Below are 10943 nucleotides of genomic sequence, written 5' to 3' on the forward strand. Positions count from 1 at the left end.
CCCAGACGGAAAATACAAAAAAAATAGGAGATTTGACTCGAAATAGTTAATTTCGGAGTCATCACACCCGAGGAATGAAATTTTACTTGGAACAATTTCTATTTTCATCAAATTGATATAGAATTCCTGGTAATAATTACGGGGATGACTCTAATGGACTATTTCAGCAATTCCCCTGAAAAAACCATCAAGAATCAGTTCAAAACCCCCCACAATTGGGGAGTTTTTCGACCAATTCACGAACTAATGGCGCCAGGTGGCCACTTTTCAATGGATCCGACAAGGATATAGTTCTCGCCAAGAAAGAATGATGATGGCTTTGAGTGGTGGGGGAAATTGAGTCGAAGCTAAATTTGAAAGAGTGGGGGTAGCCAGCCAGCAACATTTTTGGCGATTTATAGCCAAAACCTGTACAATTTTAAATGGGGTGATGTCACGATCTGGTAACACTGATGGCAAGGATTATAGCATGACATCTTTGCCATTGGCAAACGGAGTGGGTGACGCCCTGCTGCCATCAGTTTCAGTTTCGCAAAAACTCCCTGATTCCCACGAATTGCCCATCCCCTCCGCCTGGTGGCGCCACCCACCCCCCGCCCGACCATAACCCCCAGTGTTTCCCAGCCACCACCTCCTAAGCCCCCCAGAAATGTCCCTCTCAATTCCCCCCAGCTGATACCTCAAACCCGACAAAAAGCCCTGGCCATGGAGTTCGTGGAATTCATAACAACCCCAAAAGTGGACGGAGTGATCCTAACCGAGCGAACGAACGAGAAGGTCCCCCGGCTGGAAGGTACCCTCTGCCTGAGCAGTCACCACCTGCTGCTGTCCTCCCGCCAGGACCACCGCAAGGAGCTGTGGCTGCGCTACAGGAACATTGACCAAGTTGAGAAGAAGACCAACAGCCAGAGTCCAGGGGGCTGCATGCTCCTCAAGTGCAAGGACTTCCGGATCCTCCAGCTGGAGATGTCCTCCAGCGAGCACCTGACGAACATTTCCGCATCCCTGGAGAAGCTGTCCTCCCTGGACCAGGCGGACCAGTACCCGTTCTTCTACAGACCCCAGGCGTCGGAGGTGAATAAAGGCGAGGACGGCTGGTCGTCCTTCACGCCGGTCTCCGAGTGGTCCAGACTCCTGGCGACCCATGGGGACGAGTGGAGGATCAGCTACCTCAATCGAGACTACAGAGTCTGCAACTCCTATCCATCAGCAATAATCGTTCCTCGACTGATCGACGACAACGTGATCATGTCCTCGGCGGCCTTCAGGGACGGCGGACGATTCCCCATTCTGTGCTACAGGCACGAGGGGGGGAGTATATTGTTCAGGGGGGGACAGCCGATGTGCGGAGCCACTGGGAAACGCTGCAGGGAGGACGAGAAGCTACTGAACATCGTCCTGGGGGCTGGGAGGCGAGGGTACATCGTGGACACCAGGTCCACGAACCAGGCGCAGGCAGCGAGGGCTCGGGGGGGCGGCACCGAGATCGACTCGGCGTATCCCCAGTGGAGGAAGGTCTACAAGGGCGTTCCCAGGCTCGGGGAGCTCGCCGAGAGCCTCGGGAAGTTGATAGAGAGTTGTAACGATGTGGCTTGTTCCAGTGGACAGTGGCTCTCCAGGCTGGAGAACTCGGGGTGGCTGGGGGCTGTTCAGGGGGCTATGAATGCCGCTTGTGTGGTCGCTCAGTGCTTGGAGCAGGAATTAGCTGCTGTTCTTGTGCACGGTGAGGAGGGGGGGGGAGGGGGACGAGTAAGGAATAGTCCCTGAGGGGATTTGAACCCACAACCTTCAGATTACAATAAGGGCTTCGGCTCACAACACAGAAAAAAATACAAAAAAAATTACTGTAGAGTACAGGAAAATGAACCCATTTTATTGTGTCAGGACAGTAATTTTTCCTGTATTTTTTTCTTCATGCACTACCTTCAGGTTATGATAGGGGGTTTGAACCCACAACCTTCAGATTACAATAAGGGCTTCGGCTCACAACACAAAAAAAAACAAAAAAAATACTGTAGAGTACAGGAAAATGAACCCATTTTATTGTGTCAGGACAGTAATTTTTCCTGTATTTTTTTCTTCATGCACTACCTTCAGGTTATGATAGGGGGTTTGAACCCACAACCTTCAGATTACAATAAGGGCTTCGGCTCACAACACAAAAAAAAACAAAAAAAATACTGTAGAGTACAGGAAAATGAACCCATTTTATTGTGTCAGGACAGTAATTTTTCCTGTATTTTTTTTCTTCATGCACAACCTTCAGGTTATGATAGGGGATTTGAACCCACAACCTTCAGATTACCATAAAAAATTTTCACACAAAAAAAATACAGGCAAAATAAAAATGATGAATATGGAGCACAGTAAAATGGGTTCATTCCATCGAATTCCTCTCGCTAGCAGAGTAATTGTTCCTGTACTTTCTTTATCGCTGCACAACCATCCAAACGCAATACGGAATTTGAACCCGCAACCTTCAGATTACTTTCGGGGGGTTCCCCCACTGCGCAAAATAGTTCCTCCATCCATCGAACGTAAACCCGAGTCCAAATGTTCTCAATTTTCCAGGATCAAGTGGTCGAGACTCAACCCTGGTGGTGACCAGTCTCGCCCAGGTAATCCTGCACCCGGCGTCTCGAACAATTCGCGGTCTCCAGTCGCTCATAGAGCGTGAGTGGCTGCAGGCAGGCCACCCCTTCTACACCCGCACCCGCCACTGCGCCTACGCCCCCACCCAATCCCACAGCTCCCCCCACGCCCCCACCTTCCTCCTCTTCCTGGACTGTCTCTTCCAGCTGCACCACCAGTTCCAGTACAGCTTCGAGTACACGACGGACCTCCTAGTGGAGCTCTTCAAGCACGCCTATTCCTCGGAGTACGGCACCTTCCTGGGTGACTCCGAGTGCGAGAGGATATCCCTCAGGCTGGCCGAGAACACCAGCAGCCTCTGGCCACACATCAACAAAACCGAGAATCTAGACAAGTGGACGAATCCTCTCTACGAGCCGAATCCCAGTGTCATCTGGCCTAGCATAGCACCAATCAGTATTCGTCTCTGGAAGCAGCTCTACCTCCATCACACACCTGTTGCCCCCTGGGATGACTTCGTCCCCTGCGTTAGACACTTGAAACACAATTACTCGTCTGTTAAGAAATTCGCTGGACAATTGCGCGATCAGGTGCGTCGGGCTCTCGACGAGATTGACGCGCAGCAGGACGGCACCTCATGCATCAAGGATGACGAGCAGATGCAGTCCTTGTGCCTGGGGAAGTTGAATCTGGAGACGCAATCCGCATAATGACGACTGACTAAAATCTTCAGGAAGTGAAATGTTGAGAGAGACTCAATTCAGAAAATTGCATTTTAGTTTTTCGAGTGTAGCTCGGAATCTGGGGGAGATGGCGAAATTTTCGTGGAGCACTTTTTTGGGGGAAATTTAATTCCCGAGAGAAAAGGTCTTGTGACATTTTTTCGTAGACCCACTCGTTTGTGAGTTATGGGGTAATTAGTGAAAGGGGTTCATCGACGAAATGTCAGAAACTTGAAGAGTTGATTGTATCGAGTTGGATTTAGATATTGAGGAGAAATGAATTAGTTGAGCCATTTATTACAATTTCCTCGTGCATCAAGGATGACGAGCAGATGCAGTCCTTGTGCCTGGGGAAGTTGAATCTAGAGACGCAATCCGCATAATGACGACTGACTAAAATCTTCAGGAAGTGAAATGTTGAGAGAGACTCAATTCAGAAAATTGCACTTTAGTTTTTCGAGTGTAGCTGGGAATCTGGGGGAGATGGCGAAATTTTCGTGGAGCACTTTTTTGGGGGAAATTTAATTCCCGAGAGAAAAGGTCTTGTGACGTTTTTTCGTAGACCCACTCGTTTGTGAGTTATGGGGTAATTAGTGAAAGGGGTTCATCGACGAAATGTCTTCAAGAAACTTGAAGAGTTGATTGTATCGAGTTGGATTTAGGTATTGAGGAGACGTGAACTAGTTGAGAGGGTCTAGAGCCATTTATTACAATTTCAAATACGAAGTTAATATGTACATACATATGAAATAATCTTCGATTTACGTAGATTCGTACTGAGGAATGTCAATATCGTGTATAAATTATTTATTTTAGCTCCATTTAGATATAAATTACAGTATTGCATGTCTAGATTTTCACACGTAGTTTCGTAATTTGGTGTAATGATGGGGGAAATTCAGAGGAGAATCCACCTCTCGCATTTTCAAATAACAAATTATTTTGAAAACGAGTGATTCCAAAATTTCACAAAAAACAAAATTAAAAAATGAGATTTTCCTTGAAAACTCGTGAATTCTCTTCTCGCACCCCTCAAAAATTTCGAAAAATGTTATTTACAGTTAATCCCCAGTGCAGATGTGTAAAAACCCACCATCAGTTATCAACAATTTGTATAAACAATTTCCAAAAATTACACCAGCAGCATTAATTCTTATTCTGCATGGAGAACGATAAAAATCGTCCTTCTTAGATCATCAATATCTCCCGACCCAACGACGCGATTTGGCTAAATCAGAGCTCATTTCAAAGATCGAAGAAAGGCCTTCAAAATGAGATAAAAATTTCTGTTTTTCACTCAGCCGATCCTGAGTTATTGACGATCGAAGAGAGGTCGTTTGACCCTTCTCCCCCTTGTGTACACCACAGACGTGTGATTGCTGATTTTAAGATAAAAAATAATAATTTGAATTCACGTGAGGTAGACAACGACGAGAGTCATGACGAGAACAGTGAAGAGCATTCCACCGACTAGTATGAAGCCGTCAGCCCTCGCCCTCTGCTCTATGAGCCTCATGGTGGTGTTGGAGAGCCCCAGGGCGTTCCCAATATCGATGAGGCGCTTGTGGGCGCCCTTCAGGGTCATCCGCTGGGACCGCAGGCTCTCGATTATGCCACTGCCATGCGCCAGGAGGTTGTCAATCCCCTGGTTAGCGCTGGCCACTTGACTGTTGTACTGAATATCGCGATCGATGTTGATCTCGATGTGATCGTTTGTCGTGAATTTCCGGGAGAGGAGGGCCTCCCTCTCGGCCTCGGCCTCTCTCTTACGTTCCTGCTGGGCCCTCCAGGAGTTCAGGGCCGCTGTCAGGTGACGGCTGTCGTATTTCAACTGATCTACTCGCATTTTTGCATTTTGCCGCTGGGTTATTGGGCCCTTCATACAGAGGACGTCCAGTCTTTCGCAGTTGCTGGAAGAAGAAAAATGAGGGAATGAATTCCTGATTTTTTTTGGGAAATATTCAGAGGAATTCATCATTTACTCATTATTCATTATTACTTATTCATTATTTATTTATTCGTTCATATTTTTTCTATTTTCATCTATTCCCATAATTTTAATTAACGTCTTCATTTATTTTCTTGCATCAATACTTTATTTAGAGGAATTATATCGATGGAAATCTTGAATGATAAATTTATTAAAATAACTGAATGGCATTTTTTTCATTTGTTCAAGTCAACGTCATCAGGAATTCTCTCTCATGAATAATAGTTATTCAATTTAATAATTGATTGAATTTTTTTCAATCATTGATTTTGATCTCTATTTCAATTATTAAAAAAATTCCTTTCAATTCATTTCACTTTGAAATAATAATTACGTATCAATTTTCAGTTGTAATTTCTTCATTTTCATTTCTTCCCAAATTTTCATCAACATTTCCACTTATTTTCTTCCATCTCACTGGAAGTCCATCACTGTTCCATCACTGGAATTCCAATGATTCAACAATTCCTTCAAATTTCACAAGCAACATAAATTTCCTGTCTCCTTCAGCTCACATGAACAATATGAAACAATTAAACCCTCGAAACAATAGAAACTCAAAGAGCCCAAAACTCCAACCCAAAAAATTCAAAATCATTCAGGAAAACAATTGATGTGAAATTTACCCGTTGATTACTCCAATTTTCGACAAAATTTCACTCTCCACTGCGCCGTGATCTAGGTTAGGCAGTCGTTTGTCCAACTGCGTGAACAGGTGCTGGGTCTCCTGGACCAGTTTATTCGTCTGGTGGTACAGCGTCTCCATGGCTCAACCGACACTTCCAGCGAAATAATTAGCACGTGCTACTCTTCCCCAGGAAATCCTGTCAGGAGGCACGTTGACATCGTCTTCGCGGGTGACAGCTTGGAGTTACGTGCGCTCCAGTGACGTGTGTGTTTACTTCTGCCCTCTCGCCCCTCCCCGTCGCCCCAGGCACTGACTTAAAGACCATCTGACGCCTCGAAATCCACATCCACTCGCTCCAAAAGGAGAAAGTCTTGTTTTCCAGTGAAAAAAGTAGTGTGAATGAGTGTTTAATGCAGATGTAACATGGATATTGGGGAATTATTGTCGTACAAGGTAATTATCGATCTGATTAAATATTTTCTGGGGGTAAGAAGATTGGAGTGAGGTTAAGCAGGGGGAACGAGGCTGAACGGATGCTTTTTACTTTGATCTTAATATTCATGAGTGAGAAACGAGTTGATCAATGAATATTAATAATAATTGTTATTTGTTTTTAAATTATAAAGATCAAAATCGACTTCTGATGATAAAAATTTGGTACTCGAAATTAAGACCGAAATAAGGGTCACGAGGGCCAGATTAAGGGTCATGAGAGTCAAAGTAAGGGCCACAAGGGACGGGCTAAGGGTCATGAGGGTCAGATTAAGGGTCATAAGATTAAAGGTGACAAGGGCCAGATTAAGGGTTTAATTAAGGGTAATAAGGGTCATTAAGGGTCCAAATAAGTATAACAAGGGTCAGATTGAGGGTTACAAGGGTCACAGTAAGGGTCGAAATAAGGGGTATGGGGTTCAAAAACCAAGGGTTGGAACCTGAGGGTCAGCAGGGTCAAAATAAGGGTCACAAGGGCCGGGTTAAGGGTCATGAGAGTCAAAGTAAGGGCCACAAGGGACGGGCTAAGGGTCATGAGGGTCAGATTAAGGGTCATAAGATTAAAGGTGACAAGGACCAGATTAAGGGTTTAAATAAGGGTCATTAAGGGTCCAAATAAGTATAACAAGGGTCAGATTGAGGGTTACAAGGGTCAGAGTAAGGGTCGAAATGAGGGGTATGGGGTTCAAAAACCAAGGGTCGGCACCTGAGGATCAGCAGGGTCAAAATAAGGGCCACAAGGGCCGGGTTAAGGGTCAGATTAAGGGCCACAAGATTAATCACAATTTTGAGAAAAAATCTGAAGTGTAAATTGTGCTCCACTCGTAATAATTCTGCAGCCCCCGAGCACGCCGAAGCGTCCATCAGCTGGTGATGACGACGACGAGGACGACTGGGACGCCAAGAAGATTAAGGTCATCAAGACCCCTTACCACCCCCGCCAGAGGTACCCCAGTCGTGATGTGGAGACTACCCCTCAACGACGCCCAGTGGAGCCCTCTCTGGAGGCCAGAGCCCCGGCTCCAGCGCAGAGCAATGAGATCCTCGAGCCAGAGCTGACGGACAGGGAGAAGGAGGAGATCCTGAGGTACGTGGAGAACGAGGCGCCCGAGGTCGAGGCTCTCGACGAAGCTACCTTGAAGAGGATGGTCCTGCTGTTCGAGAAGAGGGCTCTCAGGAACCAGGAGATGAGGGTCAAATTCCCGGATCAACCGGAGAAGTGAGAAAACTAGAATTTTAATTGTTAAATTATTTTTTCACATTTTCTATACGAAAATATCGTTTTCATTCATTTTTATTATAAATTAAGGCCCGGGTGTACTATCTTTCGAATGTTATCTGGATTTTTTTTATCTTTCGTTATCCAAAATTGTCAATTGGGTGATATATCATGTAGAAATTCCCAAAAATTATGATAGAATGATGAAAAAAATGGAAAAAATTCTGAACTTTTCAAAGGCTTTAATTGAGATTCAGAATGAGTTGAAAAAAGTGGAAATTACAATTGCTGAACATTCGCTGTTCAAGTGGTGTTTGAAAATTCTGACCTTGAAGAAAAAATATTTTACTTCCCTAGAATTTTTCGTTTGAAATTAATTTCTTCTCTGTGTTTACAACAAAAATAGTGTTTTTGTTCGATACAAGACCGTTTGAACAATTTTAGGTTCATGGAGTCAGAGGTGGAGCTCCACGAGACCCTCCAGGAGCTCCACGTAGTCGCCACGAGCCCCGAATTGTACCCTCTGATGGTGGAGCTTGGGGCGATTCCTTCATTACTCGAGTTGCTGTCCCACGAGAACACAGACATTGCTGTTGGAGTCGTTGATCTCATCCAGGAATTGTCAGACGTGGATATTCTACATGAGAGTCAGGAGGGTGCTGACGCCCTGATAGATGCTCTCCTCGAGCAACAGGTGTGTGCATTACTGGTGCAGAATCTGGACAGACTTGATGAGTCGGTGAAGGAGGAGAGTGATGGGGTTTTCAACACTTTAGGTAGGAAAAATGAGGGGAAAACTGAACTCGTTAATGCTAAACTTGTTAATTCTATTTTGTTTCAATAAAATTAATTCTATTTTGTTTCAATAAAATTAATTCTATTTTGTTTCAATAAAATTAATTCTATTTTGTTTCAATAAAATTAATTCTATTTTGTTTCAATAAAATTCATTCTATTTTATTTCAATAGAATTAACGCAAAACAAATGAATCTCTAATCAAATTCTAAGAGAATTAGGATTAAATTCTTGTTGAATTTCAATGGAAATTTTTTAATTGAATTTTTTTCGAGACAATTGGTTTCAATGTGTTTCAATTAATCTATTTGGTTTATTTAATTTAATTGAGGGATGAAGACAGTTTCTGTGACGAATTCCCTTTCTTCTAGCCATTTTCGAGAATTTATTGGAGTTCAGGCCTGAGTTGTGTGTCGACGCTGGCAAGCAGGGGCTCCTGCAGTGGCTGTTGAGGAGGATCAAAGCTAAAATGCCTTTTGACGCTAACAAACTTTATGCCAGTGAGTTATTGTCGATTCTGCTTCAAAACACACCGGAGAATAAATTGGTTCTGGGGGATCTGGATGGCATTGATGTTCTGCTGCAACAATTGGCTGTGAGTGGATTTATTTATTTATGCTTGCATAAATTATTTTAGCTCTCTCTTTTTATTTAATTAAATTTTTGTTCTATTCATAAATTTTGTTTGTTTTTTTTTAATTTTTATTATGAATGAATGGATAATGTCGTAGTATTAAACGAAAATTGAATTAATTGCATTAATTAAATTCATTAATCACAATTGAACAATTAATTAATTAATTAAATTAATAACATTGTTAAAACAATAACAATATTAATTAATTAATTGTTGAGTTAATTAATATTGTTAATAAAAATTTTCGGGCTGAGAATTTGGAAAAAAAAATTATTTCAAATTATTTTGAGGACAAAATTATTTAAACATTTGTTTCTCCTTTATAAACAGAATTTTCAATTATCAGTTGAACAATCAATTTAATTAATTACATTAATTAACAACAATTTAACAATTAATTAAACTAGTTATATAATTAATTGAATTAATATTGTTATTAATTTAATTAATTAATTGTTCAATTGTTATTAATTTAATTAATAACAATATTAATTAATTAATTGTTGAGTTAATTAATATTGTTATTAATTAAATTAATAACAATTGAACAATTAATTAATTAAATTAATAACAATATTAATTCAATTAATTATATAACTAGTTTAATTAATTGTTAAATTGTTGTTAATTAATGTAATTAATTAAATTGATTGTTCAACTGATAATTGAAAATTCTGTTTATAAAGGAGAAACAAATGTTTAAATAATTTTGTCCTCAAAATAATTTGAAATAAATTTTTTTTCCAAATTCTCAGCCCGAAAATTTTTAAATTTATTCTCATTGCGGCCAAATGAATAATTTCTCATTTCCAGTACTACAAGAGGCACGACCCCCAGACAGCAGAAGAGCAAGAGATGATGGAGAACCTCTTCAACGTCCTCTGCTCGAGTCTGATGGCGACAGTGAATCGAGAGCGTTTCCTGCGCGGTGAGGGTCTCCAGCTGATGAACCTGATGCTGCGCGAGAAGAAGATGTCGAGAAACGGCTCCCTCAAGGTCCTGGACCACGCGATGAACGGTCCAGAGGGCAAGGACAACTGCATGAAGTTCGTGGACATCCTGGGGCTCCGCACCATCTTCCCCCTCTTCATGAAGACCCCAACGAAGAACAGGAAGAAGGTGTTCACAGCTGAGGAGCATGAGGAGCACGTCGTCTCGATAATAGCGAGCATGCTGAGGAACTGCAAGGGCCAGCAGCGCCAGAGGCTCCTCAGCAAGTTCACGGAGAACGATTACGAGAAAATGGACAGACTAATGGAGCTGCACTTCAAGTATCTGGAGAAGGTGGAGGAGGTGGAGAGCAACGCCAAGGAGGAGGAGGACAGCGAGGAGTCGTATCTCAAGAGGCTCGAGGGGGGTCTGTTTACGCTGCAATTAGTCGATTATGTCCTGCTGGAGGCCTGCGCTGGCTGTCCTCCGGCTGTCAAGCAGAGGGTCACCAGGATATTGTCTCAGAGGAGGGCGTCCTTGAAGACTATCCGACATATTATGAGAGGTAGGCTGTGGGTGAGATTTTAAATATTGATTTTGGTTGACAGTTAAGTGGGTTTTCAATCCTCATTAGTCATTTTATTTGGCAATGGATTGGAAAAATAGATTGGTTTGCGATAATATTCATTTGAAAAATCATTTTTCAACGGTTAGATAGGTGAAAGAATTTATTATTCAATAAATATAAACATAATTAATAATATATAGGGGAGGTAGGGGCAAAGCGGACCCTCTAAGCGAATCGTTTAGTTTTTTAAATTCTAATGAGTCAATGCACTTCACGTGGAGATCATAATCTCATTAGAATTGCAATTAAGATCTGTCATTAAATTTAAAAAAAAATTAATGTTGGGGCAAAGTGGACCCTCTGTTTTTT

At 42.4% G+C, this 10943-nt stretch overlaps 3 protein-coding genes across 3 annotated transcripts in view; 2 read left to right on the forward strand and 1 right to left on the reverse strand.

Annotated features, from left to right (window-relative positions):
• Window positions 1-604: 604 nt before the first annotated feature.
• On the forward strand, window positions 605-4449 carry LOC107043325 (myotubularin-related protein 9). The gene is made up of 2 exons (XM_015264772.2): window positions 605-1723; window positions 2572-4449. The coding sequence occupies exons 1-2, from the start codon at window positions 706-708 to the stop codon at window positions 3300-3302; spliced, it is 1749 nt and encodes a 582-aa protein (XP_015120258.1). The 5' UTR covers window positions 605-705; the 3' UTR covers window positions 3303-4449.
• On the reverse strand, window positions 3996-6203 carry LOC107043327 (Golgi SNAP receptor complex member 2). The gene is made up of 2 exons (XM_015264774.2): window positions 5931-6203; window positions 3996-5224 (listed from the first exon to the last, which is right to left on the reverse strand). Exons 1-2 carry the CDS (start codon window positions 6068-6070, stop codon window positions 4726-4728), a joined length of 639 nt encoding a protein of 212 aa, XP_015120260.1. The 5' UTR covers window positions 6071-6203; the 3' UTR covers window positions 3996-4725.
• The window catches only part of LOC107043326 (beta-catenin-like protein 1), an 11600-nt gene continuing 6659 nt past the window's right edge, over window positions 6003-10943 (forward strand). Inside the window, exons 1-5 of the mRNA XM_015264773.2 lie at window positions 6003-6385; window positions 7264-7643; window positions 8088-8419; window positions 8811-9034; window positions 9890-10571. Coding sequence (XP_015120259.1) covers window positions 6356-6385; window positions 7264-7643; window positions 8088-8419; window positions 8811-9034; window positions 9890-10571 — 1648 coding nt within the window. The 5' untranslated portion in view covers window positions 6003-6355. The remainder of the gene's footprint in view (window positions 6386-7263; window positions 7644-8087; window positions 8420-8810; window positions 9035-9889; window positions 10572-10943) is intronic.

Source organism: Diachasma alloeum, unplaced genomic scaffold (assembly GCF_001412515.2).
Source record: "Diachasma alloeum isolate Michigan unplaced genomic scaffold, Dall2.0 Dall_scaffold_00558, whole genome shotgun sequence".
Lineage (NCBI taxonomy): Eukaryota > Metazoa > Arthropoda > Insecta > Hymenoptera > Braconidae > Diachasma > Diachasma alloeum.